Raw genomic sequence first — 25,206 nt, forward strand, 5'->3', positions numbered from 1 at the left:
CACTAAACTATATCCCCAGGAAGGGTTGAAACAAAGTGGTGCCTCTTAACCCACTCCAAACACAACTCCTCAAATAACTCACAAAATCTAAACCATTCCCACCCCTCTGCAGGAGGCCGCCGCTTTGGGCAGAAATGCTAAAAGAATAGCACTCCCGGGGGCTGCTGCGTGGTCCCCACCTCCCCACCCTCCTGTGAGCTCGTGGCTGTGGGGAGCATAGCCCACCAGCCCACCAGCCGGGACACCTCCTGAAAAGGCAGCCAGAGGCAGCTGGGATTCTGAAACTCAGTAACCCGGGGCCTAGTGCTGTTTATGGGAAACAAGTGATTTATTTTATTATCTAAATTTTCAGTGGTTTAATAAGGTTTAATAAGCCTCCCAAGGAGTTTTCTGGCTCGGGAAATCGCCTGTAATAAACACAGGTAGTAAATCCTTTATTTGGAACATAAAGAGGTGTGCAATTTCTCTTAAAAGAAAACAAGTCTTCCCCCCTCCCCCGCCTTGCCCTCTAATAAATAAAGGATGAATAAATAATTAAAGAACCACAGTTTGCAGGGATACCACTTATCTGTCTGGCCCAGACTCCCAAGGCCAGCCCAGCCAGCGCTCTAGCCGTCTGAGGTGGGACCCTCCCCACCGGCGTGCTCGGAGCCTCAGCCCCTCCAGGCCATGCAGCCCCTAGACAACCCACCCTTCCCATCTTTCCTGCAAGGTTACTGCACAGTGCGGCCCCCAATTTATGGCCTCAGGGAATACGTGAGATTTCCAGCGTTATTGATGGATGTTGTGACCTTAACCTCACTTCACTTTTGTTTCTTTATCTGTAAAATGGGTATAATACTGGCCTCGCCTGCTGCCACGCAGGTGAAAGTGCTTTGAAGAGTAACAGGTTCCAAGCCACCCCCTGGGTGAGGGGATGGGGGCAGGGGCCCCGGCACACCCACTTGGGGTTCACCCAGATGCTGTGAAGAAGAGGTTCCTCCAGGGGCAGATTAAAGAGCTCCGACACTCAGATGCCCCCACCACACCCCAGGACCAAAGCCCAGGTACAGAGCTACCCCTCAATCTTCCTCACCCATCACTCAAGCTGCCCTCTGAGGTACCCCTCAAGTCCGTCCCGAGTGTGTGTTTCATCCCGGTAAGAATGTAGGGGGCGAGAAGCACACCCCAGATTTTGTCCCCCGTCAAAACTCCCAATGGGGGTTCTAGACCTTGTTCTGATAAAACCAAACCAATGTGGAGTGTGGAGGTGGTGATGGTGATGAGGGTGGAGGTGACAAGAAATAGATACAGCGTGATACAGTGGACAGGGTCTGGGTGACAAGTCAGGAGGTCCGGGGTCTCTGTCACTTACTTTGTTCTGTGACTTTGGGCGAGAAAGTTCACCCAGCATGGGCTTAGGTTTCTTGCCGGCAAAGTGGGCCAAATAATTCCTTCTGTACCCAGGGATCCTCAGAAAATGTATAGAGAAAAGTGGGTGTGCTCAACAAACACACAGCATAGTTAAGTCAGGGGGCTTCAGAGGACAGTGAGACAGGGACTTGAGTGCCTGGTGTCAGGAGAAGGAGCTCAGGCCCCCAGGTGTAGGGATGTGGGGAGAATCCCTCTGTGTGGGGTAGGAACACAGGCACTCCTGCGGGGCCTGGCCTCTGCCCTGTCAAGTCTTATGCTGTGGGTGGAGGGACCAGGCATTGGGGGTGCAGGGGGGCCGGGAGAATGGGGAAGCATGACCATGTGCTGCCGAGAGGGCCTGTATCCCAGCTGTCAGGGAACATCTGGAACATCCGTCACCATTTGCAGAGGAGGGAGGCTCAGAGCTCATTTCACAGAAACCAACCGGCTCCAAGCCCTGGGCCCAAGGCTGAGCTGGGGACCGTGGCCTCCAGGCATGTCTTGGCAGGGTGGCAGAGCGGGTGGCGCTGGCTTCACGCAGCTGGGAGGGCTTTGCCCGGGGAGCTCTGGCAGGTGGAGTAGAGGTTGGAAGTTGAGGAGGCCCTGCCCAGCCTTCCAGCCCACATGTCTGGCCCCAGCCTCTGGGGCATTCCGGGGCCGAGGGGTGTGGCTGCCCTGCTTAGGGGAAGTGCTAAGGGCAGGGTGGGGCGCGCCCAGCAGAGATCCACGGGGCTAGACAGCTGCTTGGGCCAGGCCTCCTTGCGCTCTCTCCTGCCCTGGTCCACCAGCCCCTTGCAGGTTTCCCTGCCTACACAGACCACAGAGACTAAGGACCTGCTCGAAGGAGGCAGGTAGGTGCTACCTAGCCTCATTCCCAAATCTGGAAAAGAAACCACATCCCTTCTCTGCCCCTGTGCAACACCACCCTCGCCCTCATGGCAGTCACTAATTCTGCCAGGCGTCTTTGAAGCTCCAGGCCCAGGCAGGGGAGGAACTGGAGGCTGGAGAGGTGGGTGGGACCACTCCCAGGTCAGTGGGAGCCTGCCAGCTCAGGCCAGTCTGCCGTGGGGATTTGGCAGATGGAAGCATCATCCTGGGCCCCAGATTTGCTGACCTGAGCATGATTCAAGGAGGCACTGGACTTGTGGATCAAGGCAATAGAATTGTCCTGAAAGTCACATCACTGAGGTAGCCACGGAGGACAGGAAAGAGATGGGACTGGAGCAGAAATCAAATCCCTGACCTGCTGTTTTCTAGCTGTGTGACTTGGGGCAAATGACTTAGCCTCTCTGATCCCCATCAAATTAGAATCATAATAAGGATGAAATGAATAGATATAAACACTTTACGAATGATAGGGCTCTGTTCAAATGTCAGATGCCCCCAGTGCAGAGGGCTGGGGCCACCCACTGCCTTTTGTGACTTCAAGGCTCTCTCCACCATGTATTTGAACAGACCTCATTCATTCAGCGTCTCCCATGTTCCTGCCTAATGGCATCCTGGGAATGATACGGACATATAAGAGACAAATCCTGCCCTGGAGCAAGTGAGATCCATGCAGTTACTTCCCCATTTCCCACATAAGCAAACTGAGGGCAGCAGGAGTATACACATAATTTGCCAATCCCTGCACTTCACATTCCTAGTCAAACCAGTCCTAGAACATGGGGTGCCTACTAGCCAGGCAACCCCACACCTGGTTGGGGGCACAGGCTTGGGCATCAGAATACCTAGTTCTAGTTCCAGCTCTGACACTAATGCACTGTGTGACCTTGGGCATAAGCTACTCACTGTGCCTTGTTTTCCTCATTTGTAAAATAGGCATAAAGTTTCTACCAGCCTTGCCTGCCTCTTTGGGTTAGGAGTACATGAGACAGGAGGTATGAAAGGACCTTGGAAGACTACAATGTCCTCCACATGCTGGGGTGGCCCTGGGAATGTCTTTGGGAGAGGTGATTAAATAGTATGGTCTCTGCAAAACTATACAGAAGGGAAATTAGTTCCTGGTGTGATGCCACCTCCCTCTGCCAAGACCCCTGTTAGGTGTCTTTGTCCCTCCCGGACTTCCTAATTGCTAGCAGTGTTTGAGTACCTCCTCTGTCCCAGGAGCACTTCATGTGCCTTCCCTCATTTGATCTGCCCAGCAACTCTTACCATCCCCACTGAACAGATGAAGAAACTGAGCTCAGGAGGGTGAAACCTAGTCCCCGAGGCCAGGATGTGGACCCGGGAGGTCTGGAGGTCTTAAAGCAGGGTCCTCACTCTCCACCTCCCCGCATAATCCCCCTGTTGTCAGATGGCTGTCAGCCAACTTCAGGCACACGCTGGCTGAGAACAGCTTCCTGTGTGATCCCGCTCAGGATCCAGGTCAAACACATCTTCAGGCGGGACTCTAGAAATCCAAAGCTTTCCAGATCCAAATGATATGGAGCAGGTCCTTCCTGCCCCTCTGCCCAGTGAAATCTTCTTTATCCTTCACAGATCAGACAGGGCCCCTCCTCCTGGAAGCCTGCTCCGATCCCCCAGCCCACAGGGGTCTGTCGCCTCCCTGTCCGTACCTCTCACTGGTGCTCAGTCCTGAGCCCCCCTGGCCTGCTTGGGTCTTAGGTCCCTGGTGTACAACCCTCAGCCCTGGCTCTGATTAAATCTCTAAACCTTTGGGGGCTAGGGTCCAAATCCCCCTACCCACAAGTCGGACTTTGTAGGGGGCAGTGTTATAAGGGGAATGAACGTGAGCTTTGGCACCAAATGCAGCCGGGTTCAGACCCTGGTTCGGACACTTGTGCGTGGCATTGGACAAGTCACTTACCCTCTCCATACTCTTTCTTTATCTCTAGATTGGAGGTGATGATAAAAATACGTACCTTTCATGGTCGTGTTGATTGAAGAAGGCTTAGAGGTGCAATGACCGACACGTTACAGGCACTTGATAAATGGTAGCTAGTATTGATTGTTATTATAAATGTTGGCTTGCCTGCTTGATTGATTTGGTTATTAGAACAGGACACAAATAAAAACAAAAATTCAAGTCACACTCAAGAAATTAGTTCGGAGGACTTCTAGAGCCAGGTTTCTACAGTGCAATTCTCTACGTCCAAGGCCCTCTCTCTCCTTCCAAAGGCTCCAGCCCCACCTCTTCTCTGACCCTCTCATAGCAACACCCCCTCCTCCTCTTTAGCTGGTGAGCTAAAGGGCATGACCCATCTCCCGATAGTGAGAGGGGGGAGGCAGGTAGAGTACCTGAGGCTAGTGATGTGCTCATGTTACAGTTGAATGAACCTAGGCCAGAGATGAGAAGTGCTGCCTTTGCCAGAAGGCTACGTGGACATACCTGGGCTCTAGAACCTTCCACAGAGGGCACAGGCCCAGGGGAGGCTGTGGAGAGCCTCATGTCCTCTGGAATGGGGACCACGCCTGAAAAGGTTTCACCCGCCCTGCATTCTGCTCTTTCACCTCCTTCTTCCATTTGCAAGCTCCTCTTTCCCCCTTTTCCTCCTCCGCCTTTATTTCTTGGCTCTATATTTTTTCTATCATCACCTTCCTATCAGAGGTTCATATTTTGCGTCAAGCCTCTCCTAGCTGTCGAGCGGTTTGGTTTTGTGTTTGTGTGTGTGTGTGTGTGTGTGTGTGTGTGTAATTTTCTTTCCTGAGCGTGTTATTCTTGGAGAAAGAGTGCCCTGACTTGGGCGACGGGAGGGATGGAAGGGAGGGGATGGAGGGCCTGGGTACAAAGGTGGGGGCTGGACATGGCATCCCCTCTGGAACACTGCTGTCTGCGGGCCCTCCAGGCATGGGGATCTTAGGGTCACCAGGGAAGCTTCCAGAGTGTAGGCAGGGTGGGGGCACTTCTTCCCAAAGAGTCAATAAAACAGCAAGCCACAGCCCCCCTTCCCCAGCTACCTCCTGCCAGGAAAAACAGCCCCGAGCTCTGTGGTTACATCTGTTCCTCCAGGAATGGGACAAAGACTCCAAACCATGCCATGGTGAGAAGTCGCTGCTGGACAGACCAGCCTTCAAGTCCAGGGTCACCCAGGCCTGTTGCCCACTCCTCACTGCCAGACCCACTTTGTGCTTTCTAGCTCCTCATGGTCATGACGCCGGTTATCAGATTTCCCCTGTCCATCCAATGACAAGATGAGAAGAGAGAAGCCCAGAGAGGTGGTGGGGCTTCCCAGAGTCACACAGCTGTGGTTCCTGACCCCCAGGCCCAAGCAGACCAGCTCCAAAAGCATGGGAAGCAGGACATTTAGCACAGGGATGGGGCTCTCCATCCCTCCCAGGGCTCGGGTGAGACACTGATCGCCTACAACCCATCCAATGGGTTCCAGCTCCTCTATTTAAGAAGGTGGGGATACGTTTAAGGAATTGTGGGAATTTTTCCTGAAAAACATTTAAAAACATTTTTGTCTTTATAGGAATAAGCCCTTGGCAAGCAAGAAAACTTGCGTGAAAGAACTAATTTCCTGAGCTTTTAATGATTTGGGCTTTTAATAGTTGATGGGGCATTTCATTCACGAACAGTCTTTTCAGGTGAGACGGTTCCTCTGAGGGTCAGAACCCTGCTACCATTAGGGTAGCTTCGTGGGAATTAGAAAAAGGTGTCATTTCCTCGATACATCTACTTCCATCTATCAAACCAGTGTCGTAATATACTGATTTTGTTAGAAGACAGCATTTAATGCCATCTGCCAGAAATGATAGCTATCACAAATCCATAGTGTCTATGAAGTGAATAGTGCCTCTGTGTTGCCTGTTGTATTGTCTATTATCTTCCTGTGTTATCTATTATGTTATCTATTGCTGTATAACAAATTACTCTGAAACTGATCAACTTAAAACAAGAATAAATATTTACTATCTGCCGGTGTCTATGAGTCAGGAATTCTGAAGCAGCTTTGCTAAGTGGTTCTGATTCAGTGTCTTTCATGAAGCTGCAGTCAGGATGTCAGCAGGGGTGCTGTCGTCTGAATGCCTGACTGGGACTGAATGACCCACTCTCCTGGTGGCTCACTCACACAGCTGGTGACTTGGACCTGCTCAGTCCCTTGCCACGTGGACCTCTCCATAGAACTGTCCTGATGACATGGTAGCTGGCTTCCCCCAGAGTGAGTGAACCCAGAGAGAGCCTGGTGGACACAGCGATGTGTTGTCACTTTTTGTTACTTTAGCCATTCTGATAGGTGTGTGGTGATATCTTATTCCTCTTCGGTGGATATTGCTGCATCTTTATCACAGTTGTTATGTCCCTGTAAGCTCTGTTAGAGCAAGGGCCTGCTTGGTTTGCCTTCTGTGCATCCCCAGAGCCCAGAGCAGGGCTGGGCACAGGAAGAAACCCTAAGTCTATTTAGAGAATGAATGCACGGCCTGCGGGGTCTCTGGACCTTTTCAAGAAGGCAGGAAAGCAGCAAGGCCTTTGCTCTGGGAAAGCTCTTGAACACCTGCCCAGGCGAGATTGCTGGGGGAAGGCTAAGGCTCTCCACCACCCACAGAGGAGCAGGGAGGAGGAGGGCCAGCATCCTGACACCCCACCGGGTCCCTGGTGCCTCCAGGCCACTTGGGGCACATATTGTGGGCCTGGCACTTCTCTCTTCTCCCCTTCCACTGCCTCTGCCTTCTCAGGGCAGAAACACCCCGAAGATAAGTATGTGGGGATCCCCAAAGCTCTTGCCACTGGGCCGTGGGTCTTCCAGACTTTGTTTTCCTTTTTCTTTTCTCCCCACTGTAATTGCAGCTAGGTAAGGCCAGGCCTTTGCTAGGATTTATCCATGGGCCACAGCCAAGCTTTGCCCCGAGTAGCAGGGCCCTCAGTGCCCTGGCATAAAAATTGAGGTGGCTTGTTGTCCAGGTTGAATCTGTTGACTTGGGTTGTGAATTCTGCTCCCTGAAGGGAGGGGGTGCCTGCTGTCCTCTGCGCCCCCCTCCCCGACCGCTGGCGGCTATGACCGGCCGCACGTCGTGTTTTATGTATAGATAATGCTGAGGTGTCTTAGAAGAGGCTTCTCCCCATAGGGATATGTTTCCCTAAGAGTAACAGAATACAGACATGATAAATTAGCTAACAATGAGCTCGAATTTAATATTGAATATAAATATTTATAGGTCAAATGGCTCACAGATATACGTATATAGGAGGTCAGTATTTTCTAAACAATCAAGAATTGCAAATGAAGGGAAACCTCATCAGCTAAGATGAAGCCAGAAATAGGTCAGAAAGCAGAACACCTGCCATAAGGCCCCCATTCCCTTGCTGAAAATGGGCCACGAAATCGGTTTTAAAATTCCTAGAAGCTGTATCTGTTTGCTAGGGCTGCGATAACAAAGTACCACAGACTGGAGCTTAAACAGCAGATATTTGTTTTCTCACAGTTCTAGAGGCTGGAAGTCCAAGATCAGGGTGTCGGCAGGGTCGGTTTCCTCTGAGGCCTCTCTCTTCGACTTGTAGGTGGCTGTCTTCCACCCTGTGTCCTCACGTGGTCTTCCCTCTGTGTGTCTGTGCCCTGCTCTCCTCTTGTAAGGGTACCGGTCATACTGGATGAGAGCCCTCTCATAGGACCCCGTTTTAACCTTAATTCCCCTTTTAAAGAGCCTACCTCGAAATACAGTAACACTCTGACATAATGGGGGGTTAAGACTGCCACATTTGAAGTTGGGCTGGGGAACAACTCAGCTACTGTTAGTAGCCCCCTCCGTTAGTACAGCCCGCATCAATAGCCAAAAGTAGCAAAATCTGAATCTGTTAGAGGAGTCAGAGGATTTGTGAAATAAACCAAAGCATTCTCCCAGAGGGAGCCCTGAGTCATGAGAGAAAATTCCTCCTTTGGCCCTTGACCCACAGACGTTGCGTGAGTCCGTAGCAGCCACCATTCCCGTAGCATACAGAGCGATGGAGTTTCACATGGCTGTCCGTCCCCACGTTCAGGAATTGCACATTCCCAAAGTGGAATACAGTGAAATCGTGCCTGCGAGAAGATTCCACAGCCTTTTCTAAAAGGCAGATGCCAGCTGCCCAATGACAAGCCCAACTCCGAGGGCCTTTGGGGTCCCGGGAAGAGCCCAGTGGTTCACTGAGAAGCCCCAGCTTTTGAGCAGGGCTCTGAATTCCAGGTGAGATTGGGAAAAGCTGAGGAAGAGGGGCCGGGTTTCTAGCAGAGGGGGAGGGAGGGGAGGCCCAAGCAAGGGCAGGGGTGGGGTGGGCAAGCACGCCCACCGGCCTGGCCTCCCCGGGCCAGGGTCCCAGAGCTGGCATCCCCTCCTGGGGCCATGTCCTCTAACCCGGTCTCTCCGTGTGTGTGTCCCCACAGGGCTCTGGCTGAGAACATGGCCAATGGCATTGACGAGCTGATCGGCATTCCCTTCCCCAACCACAGCAGCGAGGTCCTGTGCAGCCTGAACGAGCAGCGGCATGACGGGCTGCTCTGCGACGTGCTCCTGGTGGTGCAGGAGCAGGAGTACCGCACCCACCGCTCCGTCCTGGCCGCCTGCAGCAAGTACTTCAAGAAGCTCTTCACAGCCGGCACCTTAGCCAGCCAGCCCTACGTCTACGAGATCGACTTTGTCCAGCCCGAGGCGCTGGCCGCCATCCTGGAGTTCGCCTACACCTCCACGCTCACCATCACGGCCTCCAACGTCAAGCACATCCTCAACGCCGCCAGGATGCTGGAGATCCAGTGCATCGTGAACGTGTGCCTGGAGATCATGGAGCCCGGGGGGAACGGGGGGGAGGAGGACGACAAAGAGGACGACGATGATGACGAAGATGACGATGATGAGGAGGACGAAGAGGAGGAGGAGGAGGAAGAGGAGGAGGAGGAGGACGATGACACGGAGGATTTTGCTGATCAAGAAAACTTGCCTGACCCCCAGGACATCAACTGCCACCAAAGCCCTTCCAAGACGGACCACCTCTCGGAGAAGGCCTACTCAGACACACCCAGGGACTTCCCAGATTCCTTCCGGGCCGGCAGCCCTGGCCACCTGGGCGTGATCCGGGACTTCTCCATTGAATCTCTGCTGAGGGAGAACCTGTACCCCAAAGCCAACATCCCTGACAGGAGACCCTCCTTATCTCCATTCGCCCCGGACTTCTTTCCACACCTCTGGTCAGGGGACTTCGGTGCCTTCGCCCAGCTGCCCGAGCAGCCCATGGACAGTGGGCCCCTAGACCTGGTCATCAAGAACCGCAAGATCAAGGAGGAGGAGAAGGAGGAGCTTCCGCCACCTCCACCGCCGCCCTTCCCCAGCGACTTCTTCAAGGACATGTTCCCGGACCTTCCCGGGGGGCCGCTGGGCCCCATCAAGGCAGAGAATGACTACGGTGCCTATCTCAACTTCCTGAGCGCCACCCACCTAGGGGGCCTCTTCCCGCCCTGGCCGCTGGTGGAGGAGCGCAAGCTGAAGCCCAAGGCCTCTCAGCAGTGCCCCATCTGCCACAAAGTCATCATGGGGGCCGGGAAGCTGCCACGGCACATGAGGACCCACACCGGGGAGAAGCCATACATGTGCAACATCTGCGAGGTCCGCTTCACCAGGTGCGAAAGGAGGCCTGTGGGTGTGAGGGGCAGGGCAGGGAGGGCGGGGGGCCACGGGGATGGAGAGAGACCCAGGTCAGGGGAGGTCCAGCTGGATCCTAGATGCACAGCAAGCTCATCGCCAGAACAGGTGCTAGGCATTAGCTGGTGCCGTGATTTTCAGATATTTTCTTATATACACTCTTAGGTAGAAGGCCAAGATGCCAAAGAGATAAGAGCGGAGCTGTCCTGGTTAAGGCAGAAGTGGGGAGGGGGGATCTCAGCACCCGCTGTAGATCCAGGAAAGCCGGTTTGAAGCTCCCCAATGGAGTGCAGCCCCTCCTTTATTTTATTTGGAGCCCAGACAGCATGCCAGGGCCTGTCTTGAATGGATTACATATACTACCACCCCTGCCATGTCCTGGAAGTCAAGGAGGGCCATGGCCTTTGTCCACAGATAGGTGATCTGTCTCCCAGTGGCTAGTCAGCCACTCGTAAGCCCAGCTGGGAAATGGCAGAGCTGGGACTTGAATCCCAGTGAGACCCCTGTAGGCCCTTTCAGTCCTATTTTGGGTCAGACCTAAGGGGTGGGCCTCCTTTTACATTCTCCCCCTTGACTGTCCATGTTGGGAAGAGGGTTAACTTTCTGCTGTTATAAAAGTTGAACTTTGAAATCAATACATGATAAGCCTTTCATCTTTCCCGGACTCCATCCCATTCCGCACGCGTGTGTTGTGTACCTTCTCTGCACAGCAACTTTTGTGGTCAGAACTGATTGGTGGGATGATGTGGGGTCCGATTTGTCCAGTGCTAGGTTTTGATGGGCCTCATTTGGGGGAGATGTGGTCTATTGGTGCCAATTGTGGTCACTGATGTGAGGCTGACCTTCCCAGCCATGTCCACATTGAGGAAGGTTCTGGTGAGTGCCCTGCATCAGGGCTTGGTCATTTCAGTGTGTCGGATGTGGTTACCCGCCCTGGGACTGTGACTTCCTAGACCAGGTCCTTTCCCCACACTGCCACCGTCCCCATCAGAGAACCCGCCTTGAGAAACCCACACTTACTCCAGTGGTGCTGCTGTCACCCCATATCCCCCTAGCAGTTCATCTTTGGGAATTGCTGGGGGCTCATTCTTTTGATTTGCCCCAGTGGGCCCAAAGCTTTGGTTTTTGAGGATAGAGTGCAGTGTTTTGCATCAGGTTGATTATCAAATCAGGGGCAGTGCTTTTGGGGGAAAAACAAGATGAGTTCTGCTAAGTAACGAGACTCACTCTCTTTGGCGGCTTGAAAACTCTATTTGAGGTTGCCAGAGAGGATACAGGAATATGTTCAGCTGACAGTTGTGAAAACGGCTCTGCAGGCTGTTCCGGTGACCGCTTCGCAGGACAACGCTGATTGTTTCCAAGGTGGCCTTGGGTCCCCTCACAGCTGCTTCTGTGAAGGAAACCCCAGCAGAATCTCCCAGCTGCTCCGAGCTGACAGTGAAGGGAGAATTTCCAGGTGCAGAGGGGCAGGGCCCCCCATACCCCGGCTGTGTCCCCTTCCACCCAGCAGTGCTGACCTCAGGTGCTTGCTTCTCTTATCGCTGCAGAGCAGCTGGCCCCAAAGTCCCCGAGATTCACCCCCTCTCGGGTGCCCCCCACTAATGGCCCTGCCACTCTTATGTCACCTCCACCTCCCACCCTCCTCTTCTCCTGAATTCACCTTAGATCCACAGAAATCTGTAAAGGCTTGACAAAAGCACAGGGATAACGGAAGATAAACCAGAGCCCAGTCCAAATTCAAGCACAGTTCATGCATCTGGAGCCAGTGCCTCTCCGCAGCCCCCTGGGAATGACTTCAAGACGTGGACACTCTTCACAGGCCTGATCCAGAAAAGCCAGCCCCTGAGTCCTGACATCTGGGCTCCACCTCCTTTGCTTGTCCCCTGCGCAGATGGCTGACACTTGGGGACACCCCTCCCTCCAGGGGAGACCCTGGTCTGTGGCTTCAGGGGGATGTGCTGCATCTCAGGATACCTCAGAGCGAGCCTGCCCTGCCCCCCACCAAGTCCCCATCTCCCTTCCGTTCCCCACTTCCCTCCGGGCCTTTCCCACACTCCGCTTTCTGTGAGGGCCATGCCGGTCTGTGTCCCTGCCTTCCCTGGGGAAAGTTTTAAACTCGGTCAGTCAAGACAGACTTCTCACCCTCTTGACACCAGCACATCCTCTGCGTGGGCCTCCTGGTTTGGGCCTCAATACTGTGTTGTATAGGAGGGTCGCATTCCAGAACCCTCCCGCCCAGCACATTCCTGGTGATCACTCAGGGTGGCCTCTGTGCCTGCCTGCTCACCACCCCTCCAGGCCAGATCAGCTGTGCGGCGGTTCCGGCCATCCAGCCCCCGGCCCTGCCCTCCCTGCGGTCTAGTCCCGCTCAGCAGAACGACAGCCATCTGGGCCCCCAGGCCTGTCTCCAGCTGACGCAGCTGCATTCCCGCCTCCCTCCACATCTCCCCTCACTCGGTTCCCACTGGGCACTGGCCCTCCTGAGAAAGATCAGAAAGGCTCTGGGGTCCCCCTCCCAGGAGCAGAGATACCCGGAGTGGGGAGTGGTTGGAGGAGAGTTTCTTGGCCTCCTCCCCTAGGGACTTTATTTCTCACTGTGGGCTGTGGCTGCCTGTGATGGACACCCGTCGACACCCCTCCCCATCACATTCTTCGGAATCGCTGGTTCCTTGCTTCCCTCCTGTCGCCTCCCAGGAGCTGCCTGCAAGATTCTTTTCAGCCTTCAAAGAGCCTCAACCCTGGCCTGTCCAGGTCCGGGTGGCCTGTAACTCTCTATATAGCCAAGTCCCCTCGCAGCCTTTCCACGGGGACCCCCTTGGTGGCTGACTTCCTGCAGCCACCATCCATAACACTGCCCCCCTTCCTCAGCTGGAGGCTCTTCAGCAGCCACTTAGAGCAGCAACTGCTGCCTCTTTGACTCGGAATTCCCAGACTCCCTTGCAATGCAAAGCCACTACCTGGGACTGGACGCCCCGCGAGGCTGAGGGACCCCTGACCTGCTGCCTTCACGTCCTCCTCATGGACACTATTTTCCTTTCTGGAGCCCGAGTCTTTGCTTAATTATAGCTGAGCTTCTGCTCTCCGGTCAGGCCTCCTTTCCTCTCTTCTTGATGTTGATCCCACTTCCCCTCCCTCCTGGGGGACTTTAGAGCGACCCACCCTCCCCCTGCAAGGTGGCCCAGGCTCTGAGTTATGGCCTCCGATGCCAGCTCCCAGCATGTCCACGCCCCGTGGGAACATCATTCCTCATGACTTCAGCAGCACAACATGGGGGAGGGGCCTTGGGTGTCCTTCCAACAGAGCCCCTTCTGCCCCTGAGGCCCCACTTACTGCTCTCATTCTGTGGGTCTCCAAGAAGGTACTGCAGCCCCACCATCATGTGTCTATTCCTGGGTGTCAGGAATCTCACCTCCGAGCCGGCTCTAGATTTCAGCCAGTCCCACAGTTGTCCCACCACTGATTTTTCCAGCTATGAGACACCCCTGGAGCCCCAGGAAAGGCCTCAAAGGCTTCAACCAGACTGTGTATCTCTAGGCCCATGCTGTCCCTTCCTAGCTCTGGCCATCCCATGATCACCTGGACTCCAAGGTCCTCTGTCTGTGCCTGAGTCTATGTGTCCACTCCCCCAGCCTGGTCCAAGGTCGCCATTTTCTTCCTGAGGACGGCTGCAGCCTGTGCTTGCTGCAGAGACAGCTCCTGATGAAACTGGTCCTGTGGCTCTGACTTGGGAGAAACAGTTCCAGGACTTAGGGCAGAGGCAGCCTGGACCAAGATTCCCCCAGACCCTCCTCGTCAGGAGTCCTTTACTTCTATTCCCAGAAAGTCTAGAAGCCTGGGCCAAAGGTCAGGACTACAGGGTTAGTGGGCCAGAGGTGGCCCCTAGGATGGGCCTTGAAGAACGGGGAGCACGTGGGCCAGGGAGGACAAGAAGGCATTCATCCTCTCTGCGTGCAGAGGGACGCTGCTGCCCTTGGTGGGGCTTTTCCCTGCCCACCCACCTCGCAGGGCCCTCCCCCTCCTCGTTGCCCCAACCCCGGTCATCACCACCAACTAGGCCTGGCCTGGCCCTGTGAAGGCCTCAGAAGACTCTTAATTGCTCCTGTCCTGCCACATGGGTCCTTGAGTACAGGCCACCTGTCGGGGGAGCCCCCAGAGCGCATGCTTGGGCAGTCTTCTCTCCTGGGCCCCTTGCATCCCATCCACAGCCTGGCTCTCACAGGTGCTCCAGTCAGGTCTGGCGGACGCGTGGTGAAGTCAAGAAACTGCGACACTTGAGAAGAGACCAGCTCCTGAGACAACAGTGGTCCCATGGAGGAGAAGGATGGGCAACCCAAGCTCTGTACCCCGAGAAATCAATCGCTGATGAGCCACGATTTCCCCAGTCTCCACTGAATCCCCTACCGACATCCCATAAAGGCTGCAACTTTTAGCCCCCAACCCCTGCCCCCCAGTGCAAGCCAAATGCTGATTGCTCCATAGCACCAGACAGCTCTCTCTCCAAACAAGGCCAGGAGCCTGGCAGCTGATGCTTTTTTTTTTTTCCCCCTGTATTTTTTTCTTAGTTCTCCCGCTCCTGGCAGCTCTGGGGACCTTATTAAGATAATGTAATGTCATTAGCAGTGGCAGCAGGAAGATGATTTGTCTCAGACCATCAGCTTACCAAGAAGTCTGGGTGGATGGTGTTGGGAAAGCGTTATCCTCACTTGGGAGCCTCCACCGAGGCCCAGGACCCGGGGCCCTTTCCTTTCACTCAGGGGAATGAGATCACCAGGACTAGCTCATCTTTCTCGACGATGAGCTCTCCGAGCTGGAAGGGGGAATGGCAATCAAGGCTTGCATGCATGTGACCTGGCATGGGTCCCAGGTGCAGAGTAAAGGGATGAGATGGCAGACAAGGGGACAGGGCGAGGGAGAAGCACGTCAGATTTGGACTGGGGAGTTCTGAGAAGTAGCCCCGCGCCAGCAGGTCGTGGCCATGACCACCCACTGTACAGTGATGAGCACCGGGCAGAACTCCAAAGCATCTGATGAGTTCTTATCCGAGCAGGTTCCAGTACCATCCGGGCCACATGCTGAACGAGTGCGGAGAGAGCAGGGCTGGCATGTGGGGACACAAGGCGCAGTGTCTCCTGGGGATTGCAGCCCCTTGGAAAGGGCACTGCAGTGGTGATCAGGAACCCCGGCTTGAGGGCTTGCATCTGCCTCTAACTAGCTGTGTCACTTTGGCCAAGTCTCTCCCCTCTCTGGGTCTCGGTTTCCCCATGTGTAACACGAGGGGGTTGAAGCAGGTGCTCCCTAAGTTCACGCCCAGATTTATGACCCCATAAGTTGCCCAAGATCAGGAAAGCTCTGGACACATTACAGCACCTCTCTTTGCCTCCTCTTCCTCATGAGAATGATGGAAGGGCCAATTTCACGGGCTTTACTGAAGCCCTTATAACCAACCGCCTGCACAGTTAGGTCCTGACCCGAGCTCACGATTAGTACTGACAGGAACGTCCCTGAGCCTGGGTTCCTTTTTTGCAGCTGCCGGAGCCAGTGCTCATTGTCCATGAATTTGCTGCTTCCTGCATCATCTTGCTGTCTAGGCACCTAACAAGACAGGGCCCCAGGAGCCAGGGACGGGGCAGTGGCTCCGCAGGCATGAGGGGCAGCTAAGGGAAACAGCACACGTGACAGCCCTGCCCTGGGAATAGCATGCATGGGAAATAAAGGCAGCAAAGACAGCCTCTGAACAGGTGTTCCCATCTGCCAGGAGCACCTGTGTGGTTGAATTGGGGCCACAGAGCACAGACAGGGAGGCTGGGCCCCCAGAGCTCGGGACTTGCTGGGAGGGCAATGCGGATATGTATGGGGCCTTTAGGGGGCAGGAGAGAATGATGCTGACAGATGGTCCTCTGTTGCTCCCTCCCTGCCCCTCAAGTGACCTGCCTCGGGCTGCAGTGTTCAAGTGTTCTGGAAGGTCAGGGCAAAGGATGAGACCTGGGTGGACAGAGAAGAGTCTATGAAAGACTGCACTTGAGTTTGACCATTGAAGGATCGGGGGATTGGGAGTGGTAGACATTTCAGGCAGGGCAGTTTGCAAGGGTAAACTCAGAGATGAAGAATGTGGGTGCAGGGAAGAGGAGGGCTCATGGCTGGGAAGGAAAGAGCACACATGCTGGCATCTACGCTTGGACATCTGGTGGGAACCTAAGGGATGGAGCATGGCGTCCAAACACAGGATACGCACAGAAGGGGAAGGAGCCAGGGCTTACCAGCATCCATCCCATAATATGGCAGGCTCTGAGCCAGGGGGGCTGGTGGTCCAGCTCATGCCAACAATGATTCAAAGATGCAGAGCTGACCAGAGCATGGCCTGCTAGGGGAACAGTATGTCCATGTGGTGTGTGGGTGTGGTACTGTGTGGAGGGATGGGGGCTGGCAAAGGATACGGGGTGGTTATTTTTTCCAGCTTTATTGAGATATATTTGACATATAACACTGTATAAGTTTAAGGTGTACAACGGTGATGATTTGATATGCGCATATATTGTGAAACGATTACCACAATCACATTAGTCAACACACCCATCACCTCACTTAGTTACCTTTTTTGTGTGTGTGGTGAGAACATTTAAGATCTACTCTCTTAGTAACTTTCAAATATATAATACAGTATTGTTCACTATAGTCACCAAGGGCCCCAGATCTCATCCCTTTATAACTGGAAGGCGTGAGCTTGTAAAGAGACTTCAAAGCCATGCTAAGGGGTGAGTTAGCACATAGGCCTTTGGACAGGGTTAGGGGGCTTGGAAGATTTTAAGGGGGGCCACCAGACCCCCAGTCCTGAAGGAAAGTGACCAAGAGCTCAGCTGCTGAGAGTCAGACTGGAACATTCCAACTCACTCATGATGCCTCTGCCAGCAGATCAGATGCGTAAAGGAGCAAGGGTAGAAGAGCGGTAATATATGAAGCCAGCCAGCCAGAAAGAGATTCAGTATTAGCCCATTACCCAGATGCAAACACTCTCAGAACACCAAAGGTCAAAATGGTGCAGCACAGCCTCCCATTTTAGAGGTCAGGAAACTGAGGCCCAGGACAGCAAAGGACCTGGTCCGGTTCTTAGAGTGTGCCGAGCCCGGGCCCAGCTCTGCCAATGCACATGCGCATTACATCTACATGGAAAGGTCATTACAGAAATAAGGAGGCTGTGCGACCTTAAGAAAGCCATTTCCTCCCTGGGAATGGGCTGGGTTTGATCAGTATTTTCAAGGTCCTGGGAAGCATACTGCTAGCGATGCAGGTTACTGGGCCCACTGATTCAGACGCGCTCTCAGTAAACTAAATGCTCTCTAAATTTTTTCCAGGACTAACTTATGAGGTTTGTCCACCCTCCTCCCCACCCCTCCCATGAAGTCTCCACTGGGGACAGTGGCTCCTGCCCAGGCTGAGCTGCTCCCACAGCTTGGCCCAGTCTTCTGACCCCAGACATGGAAGGCTGGCCGCAGATGCCCTGGTGTGATTGTTCGGGCTGCACTTTCTGAGGCAGCCCCTACAGGCTTCAGGCTGGGAACACTCAGTATGAAAATCCTCAGAAGAGCTTGCAAACAAACCATGCCCAGATAGCCCTCCATGCCCCTCTGCCCCTCACCGGCTGGTACCTTTGGGAAAGCTGTTTGACTTCTCTGAGCCTCCAGCGATTCCTCAGTCCAAGTGAGGAAATTAATCCAGGTGTGTTGAATCGAGCTCACGCAAACCCAGATTCCTTGTCAATAGGAACTGATGTCTAGCCCTAGGTTCAACTCTGCATGGAGAGGTTAAATAACTTGCCTAAAGGCCACCCAGCAAGTTAGTGGGGGGTCTGAAGCTGGAGCAGGGGCTCCCACACCCCTAATGGGGGTCCCTTTCCTGCACTGTACCTTGCCTGTGAATAATGACTTTCCAGGGTCATTGAAATGGTGTACTTGCCTGCCCACAGCAGTGCTCAATGAGAGGAAGTTATAGTCACCTTCTCAGCACGTTTCCCACACTTGGGCCAGTCGCCTCTGAAGTGTGATTTACTTTAGATGCCCTAACAAAAAGCTCAGGAGAAGCAGTGCACATTTAAAGAGGCCCTTGACATTTGAAGATTTATCATTTGCATTGTCCATTATTTGAGGGTGTCAATACTATTAAATATATGTAATAGTAATTTTTTAAAAAATCTCCCTTATAAGGTTGTAGTGAGGATTGAAGGAGATGATGTATTTAAAGCCCCACTGGTGACTCTCAGCTGACCCTCCACTAGGCCCTGGTGAGGATGAGTCCCTCAGCCAGTGAGTGAGCCTAGCCAACCACCTAGCATCAGTGTCTCATCAGAGCCTGAGCGAACGTGTGGAGTCCCGAGACGTATTCCCCAGGACGGTATAGCGTCGCTCTAGGGCTACAAATAGCACTCTGCACCCCACCCCTACATTTTTACACAGGTCACAGTGCAGTGCTGAGGAGAGAGGCCTAGGCTGTTCTAGCCCCAGCTCTGCCATTACCCTCCCGGTGACCTTAGGGACTTCACCTCCCTGGTCCTAACCCTAACCCTCCCTGGGCCTCAGTTTGCCCACCAGCCAACTGAAGGATTAACCTAGGCCAGTGGTTCTCAGACCAGCAGCAGCAGCAGCATCCGGCAACATATTCAAAATGCAAACTCTCTGCTCTCTCCCCCGCAGACCTACTGACTCAGGCAGGCTGGGAGGGGGGCCCAGCACTCTGTGTTTCATCAAACCCTGATAATGGCTCATCAGGTTTGAAATCCACTAGCCAGGATGCTCAAAAATCCAATCACCTGGGTGAAATGTGGGTTACAAAGACCATAAGAGCAGCATGCTGGTGGCAGAAGGGCACATGAGATGTTACAGCGGGGTACTTACTGTGCAGCCTGGGGGCAGCTGGTGGGTTGTGGGAAGGGCAGGGACGGGGATGGCGGTGCCTGGTGTGTGAAGGATACCAACTCTCCCTTCCTCCTCCCTGCCCACCCCCCTCTCCACCCCCACCCCCCAGGTGCCCTCCAGCCTTCCAGGGAGCACAGGTGGGAGAAACGGATCTGTGCTTTTGGTCCTTCTCCCCTGGTCCCTGCCAATGTACTCTTGAATGCCCTTTTCTCTCCTGCCCCGCCCCTGGGGAACTAGCCAGAAAATGAGAGCCAGTGAGACCTCTAGTGGCCAGGGGACACCAGGAGACCAGGACCCGCTCCTGCTGTCCTGGGGTTATGTTGAGTGTGGTTTAAATCTGGGCATTTTAGGGCGGATGCCTGGGCTCCATATCTGCTCCAACCTCAAAGCCGAGCCAAAAATTACAGGCAGATGCCCCACCCAAGCCACACCTGCAGGGAGGAGGTGGGAGGCTGGACACAGCTTCCTGGCCTGCCGGGCCTGATCAAGGAAGGCTGCAGAAGGATCCTGAGAGTTCTTGAAGCTCACCTGCCTCCACTTCTGCGTGGCTGAAAGGCTCCTTTCACTGGTTTATGCAGCATTCAGTCTTTACGAAAACAGCCTTGAGATGTCCATTTTCCTTTCAAGACCACCAGGAGGTGTGTTGAATCTAGCTCAACACAAACCCAAATTTCTCTCCATCAGCTCTGGACAACAGGAACTGACGTCTCGTGCTAGGTTCGGCTCTGTGCAGAGAGGTTAAGTAACTCAGCTAAGGTCACCCATCACGTTACCAGTGGGTTTGCCGCTGGAGCAGAGGCTTCCACACCCGCTGATGGGAGCCGCAGCCCCACGTCATATCTTACCTCTGAATAATACTGCTTAAACCCTGAAAAGCTCTGCCCTAGCTTAGGCTGCATTCTTGTTGCACCTGGCTCTTTTGTAAACCCTGGAATTGTCTGTAGACAAAGAGGAGAGCCGAGAGCTGGGGCTAAGAAACCACAGTGCAGGAGACTTGAACAAGGTGTGCCTGATCCCTGTAGCCTCCCAGATTAGTGCAGAGGACTGACAGGTCTCAACAGCCCAGGGGCCGGGATGGGACCAGGGTGAACCTCGAGGAAAGACCCTGTTGCCTGGAGAGAGTGGAGCTGAAGGTGCAATCCAGTATGAGAAGTGGCTGCCCCATTGGAGGGCTAGTGAAAGATTGCTGACTTTCGGGGCCTATGTCCCCAGCAAGTCTATTTTCCAGTCTATGAGACAGGCCCTGACAGAGTGGGCACGTCATTCTTCTGAGCTTATGCGTAACAGGTATTCTGGAATGACAGCAGCCTCTCTGGACCCAGCTCCTGATCCACTCTCTAATCCAGGGGAGGAGCCACACCTGTCTGGGGTGGCGCAGTAGTTGAAGGTAAATTCTAGCGGGGGTCCCATTCCTGAGGGTTGACACCACAGCAGTCGGGAGCCTTAGCAGGTTCTGGAGGAAAGGGAGCAGAGAGTGAGGAGCGGCGCCTGGGGTTCTGGGCAGGGACTGACTCTGGCTCTGCCTTGCAGGCAGGACAAGCTGAAGATCCACATGAGGAAGCACACGGGGGAGCGGCCCTACCTGTGCATCCACTGCAACGCCAAGTTCGTGCACAACTACGACCTCAAGAACCACATGCGCATCCACACGGGCGTGCGGCCCTACCAGTGCGAGTTCTGCTACAAGAGTTTCACGCGCTCCGACCACCTGCACCGCCACATCAAGCGCCAGAGCTGCCGCATGGCCCGGCCCCGGCGCGGCCGGAAGCCCGCCGCCTGGAGGGCCGCCAGCCTGCTCTTTGGGCCCGGCGGCCCGGCCCCGGAGAAGGCGGCCTTCGTGATGCCCCCCGCGCTGGGTGACGTGGGCGGCCACCTGGGCGGGGCCGCCGTGTGCCTCCCGGGCCCCAGCCCCGCCAAGCACTTCCTGGCGGCGCCCAAGGGCGCGCTGAGCCTGCAGGAGCTGGAGCGGCAGTTCGAGGAGACGCAGATGAAGCTGTTCGGGCGCGCGCAGCTCGAGGCCGAGCGGAATGCGGGGGGCCTCTTGGCCTTCGCGCTGGCCGAGAACGTGGCCGCCGCGCGTCCCTACTTCCCGCTGCCCGACCCGTGGGCCGCGGGCCTGGCCGGCCTCCCCGGGCTCGCCGGCCTCAACCACGTGGCCTCCATGTCTGAAGCCAACAACTAGGCTGGTCCTCATCAACCCCAGTCCTGCTTCCCTGTCCCCTCCCAGGCCCACCTGCCCCATCCAATGGGTTTGAACTTTTTATTTCAAAAGGAAAAAGGAAAAAAATAGCAGCCGCAGTGGTATTTTCTGGGCCTCCTGAGGCAGCTGCCTCCCCTTTGCTAGTGTCTGAGTTGGGCATCTCCTCCCAAAAGGCTTGGCCTCTCTCTGGCTGTCTCTCTGCTCTCACACAGAAACTCACAGGGGCCCATGCCAAAGAGGAGGCCCCAGGCCAGGTGTCCGGGAGCACTTTGGAGCTGTGTGGGGCTAGACGGAGGGAGGTGGCTTGGCCAGAGGCAGACCGGATGGAGCAGGGATGAAGGTAGGGCCCTGAGATACACATCCTGAGCCCCACCACTCTAAGGCAGAGTCCCTGCTGACACTGTTCCGATGGGTCATTTTTCCCATCTCCAGTGGTTTTGGGATCCTTAGGGGAAGTGCCCTATTGGCAGGGAGGCCTCCCGGCGTCAGGAGGGGGGGCTCCTGGAGTCCGGGCCCATTTTTCCCTCCCTGTCCTGTGACCGCAGACAGGTCAGCCCTCTGTACCCCAGTTTCACCCTGCTGTGAAAGGGGGCTGGTAATTTTGTTTCCCCCTCCCATCCACCCACCGACACACTCACACATGCCCATCCCTCCAGAGAGAAGCCTTGAGAGAGCAGGAGCTTTGCAGTCTTAATGTCCCTGGTGACACTGTTTTACTGGACTTAGTTTTATCACGTCCACCTCTACGTTGGCACAGGTGAGAAATGTGGCCAAACTAGACAGGGTAACAGAGGAAGAGGGCTGGGGTGGGCTTGTCCACAGCCCCCAGGCAGCTTTGGGGAACTCTAAATCCTATCCTCCCCTCTGGGCAGGCCACTGTGCGCATCCGGGGGCTACCATCTCGCATTGTCCCCACCTCTGCGTGGTCCCTCCAATGCCATTAGGAGTCTTTCAGGACTCCGAGGGCCAACACAGAAGGAATGGGGGCCTCCTCTTAACACGTGGCAGCTGCCCCTCTCCACCTGATTCTCGGAAACAGACAAAATGCCCAGTTACCCAGGTGTATGTTTGCTTTTCAGCTGTGGGCTTCTCAGGACTTTGGCATTGTTGTGTTTGAACACCCTCAACCCCTCCGTGGTCCCCCAGGGAGGAAGCCAGCTGTCCGGTGTGGGAAGTCAGAGGCTTGGCTCCAATATGGGCTTGGAGGGCTCTGTGAGTGAGGGCTGTCCACGCATTCTCCCTGGCTCTCTGGTATGTAGCCGGTCCTGAGAAGGAAGACAGCTCTGCTGGCCCAGTGCCTTCCTGATCTTCTCTCCCATCTCCTGCCCTTCCCTCCCTTTTCTTGCTGAGTTTGCTTTTGTTTCTCAGTAGCCCAGAGAAGGGAGGAGAGTTCTTCTGTGCAGATGGCCCAGGGCTGGTGTCCCCAATCCAGGAGCTGTGGACACAGAGACTTCAGCTCTTCCTATTGCCTTGGCTTCTTCCTGAGCAAACACAAACAAAAAGGCCAGAGAAGACCACAGACTCTGTCACTCTCCCAGCTCCCCCGCGAAGAGACCCGTGACTCCACACACCACCAGCTGCCCTTTCAGCCAGAGGGAACTGTTGCTGACACCCTCTTGTCCTCAGATGTCATCTGCTGGGCAGCTGCCTCTCACACTCCTGCCTCCATTTCTGACCCTCGCTTCTGGGACCCACCAGCCAACATGCCTGTGTCCCCGCCTCAGCCAAGGGAGTGGGGCTGACCCAAACTTTAAGGGAAAACGAGGAAAAACGAACAAATTAGAAACCAGTGGTGTTGGGGCTTTTGTTTTTATTTTGTAAAAGTAATGACTTCTCATAAACTCAATTTTTCAGACGACTGGTTAGTTCTTTTTGTTTTCTCTTGGCTGCAGTTTGGAGTTGTACATTGTAAAATATCCAAAGATGTCGAGTACTGTATGATCAAGAACTTGAAGCAAATGGGTCGTGGAGGTAGGGATGGTTGTGTTTTGTTTTGTTTCCCTTTTTTGGGGGGGGGGAACATTTCAGTTTCCCTGTCTGTGGGAGAACTTTGGAATTTTTTTCTATTTATAACTTTTTTTATGTGATTGCTTTATGTAAAATGACACTCAACAAGGTTTGCCTTAGTGATTCAAGGGACAATCTTCCATAACTTTGGTCGCACGCTGCATCCCGCCGAGAAAAACTCTCAGCTAATTTTCTGGCCTATTTATTAAACAGTATTAATTGACTTGATTAAATGATATTGAGAGTTGCACTTCTGTGAGAGGTGACAGCCACAAGACTATCTGTAGGCATTCGTGGCTTAAGAGGTTGACAATTGGGTGTCACAAACTTATAAAAATGTTGAAGATGCCTTTATAAAAAACACAAATCTTTGACCCTTATTTAATAATGTGAGGGACAGCGTTTTAAGTAAAAGAAAGCCACACTTCCTCAATTCCCTGGTTCAGGTTGATTCCCTTTTGCATTGTCACTGCAGGTGACAGTGGGTGGTTGTGTGGTGGCAAGGCCAGAACTCAGATCGTCAGTGGTCCCCTGCATTTTGTGAGGCTCTGCTTGATCATAAGCTTTTGGGTATCTATGACTCTGAGTGTGAGGTGTGTGTGTGTGTGTGTGTGTGTGTAATTACATGTGCAGGTACAGCCTGTTGTGTGTGAGCAAGGGAGAGTCGAAGGGTTGCTGACCATTTTAACACATCAGTCCTACCAGTTCCCTGGCTTGGATTACAGAACAGCCTCTGGCTGGCCTTGCTACCGTCTCGGCCTTCTTCCTTTCATTCCTTGGCACTGGAGTTGGACTTCTCTTCCTCGTTCACCTGATCCTCTTTCCCAAACAGAATGCTAGGCCCTGAAGGAGGTAAGAAAATATATTGCTGTCACTGAATGGCGTCGACTCTACTCAGAACCTGGAGCACAGACTCTCTGAGTAAAATTGGTCTTTGCCCTGCGTTTTCTGTATAACCAAGGGTTAAGCCCAAGCCTCTTTTCTGTGATCAGATCCCCTTTCTTGCCATGGTAAGCATTCTTATAAACCCAATGCAGCATTTCTCAGTCCAGGCAAAAGAACAGATCTGGGTTTCAAGTCTGGACTCCAAGCTGTGTGTCCTCAGGCTAATCATTTCCCTACCTTGGTCCTCACTTGCCTCATTCTAATAGCAAAGGAGACTGAGTTTCTCCAAGAAACTCAGGAACTTAGAGCCTCTCCAAGTTTTCTACCCAACTTAAACATCCCTCAGCCAAGGGAGCCAGCCCTCCGGGGGACTGGGAACTGAATTCTAAAGAAATAGCCTGAAGCAACCTTCCCGGAGTGTGATACTCCTCTGAAATCTCAGGTAGTGGCTTTGAAATTCATGCTTCTACATTCTATTACATGATAGATATGCATTTGTCTTAATATAAAAATATCATCTTGAACATTACTTGCCTTTTCCGCAGGATCTTCTGGTAAAGTCAGTGTCCCTTGGCTACCCTGCAGCTTGGAGAGGCCCGAGCTCATGGTTGACTCAGGGCTTGAGGGGATGGCCCAGTGCAAGGAATACGAGGCCAGCTACCTGTCAGGGTTCCCTTCAGCACATGTATTCTAGCATCATTGGGTCCTCATTCTGGGGGTCGGTGTCCACTGAGGGCCAGAGGTGAACATGGGGAAGAGGTAGGGAAGTGGGCCTGCTGGGCCCTGACCTCTGGGGGCTCCTGAGCTTCTCATGTGAGTCAAGCCACCTCTAGTCCTGGCCAGGCAGGTGTTTCACAGAGTCACGCAGGACACGGTCTGCTCCTCAGACCCCAACGTTGGGGTGCTGATAGCAAAGGGAACTTCGGTAGAGGGGGAGGGACAGAAAGGAGGATGAAGTCAGGACTGAGGACAGGCCAGAGAAGCAGGGGCATCTTACCCTGGAGAAGAAGCCTTAAGATACATTAGAACAGGCCTTGGAACTTCTAAAGATCCGTCAGAGAGAGGAAGGATCTTTTACCAAAAGTTTGGCCAACTCAAACCAATAGGAGAGAGATTCCAGGAGACAGCTGGGTGCCCAAAGGAAGGAAGATGATTTTCTAACAAGTGGAGTTGTCCTAACTTGTTAGGACAACCTCATGAGGTCCCTCGTGAGGGAGTGAGCTCTCCATCATTGGAAGGGTTTAATATCACCTTTCAAGAATGAGG

General features: G+C 53.9%; 1 protein-coding gene across 4 annotated transcripts in view; it reads left to right on the plus strand.

Moving 5' to 3' along the window:
- The window catches only part of ZBTB7C (zinc finger and BTB domain containing 7C), a 381,593-nt gene extending 358,687 nt beyond the window's left edge, over positions 1-22,906 (plus strand). For 3 of the 4 annotated variants that reach the window (XM_061170004.1, XM_061170005.1, XM_061170002.1), the window contains 2 exons: positions 8,694-9,920; positions 20,379-22,906. In XM_061170004.1, coding sequence (XP_061025987.1) covers positions 8,710-9,920; positions 20,379-21,030 — 1,863 coding nt within the window. In that variant the 5' untranslated portion in view covers positions 8,694-8,709 and the 3' untranslated portion in view covers positions 21,031-22,906. Of the gene's footprint in view, positions 1-8,227; positions 8,497-8,693; positions 9,921-20,378 lie in introns of all 4 variants that reach the window. The other variant, XM_061170003.1, reaches the window with a different exon arrangement.
- Positions 22,907-25,206: the final 2,300 nt, after the last annotated feature.

The sequence above is a fragment of the Eubalaena glacialis genome, chromosome 15 (assembly GCF_028564815.1).
Source record: "Eubalaena glacialis isolate mEubGla1 chromosome 15, mEubGla1.1.hap2.+ XY, whole genome shotgun sequence".
Lineage (NCBI taxonomy): Eukaryota > Metazoa > Chordata > Mammalia > Artiodactyla > Balaenidae > Eubalaena > Eubalaena glacialis.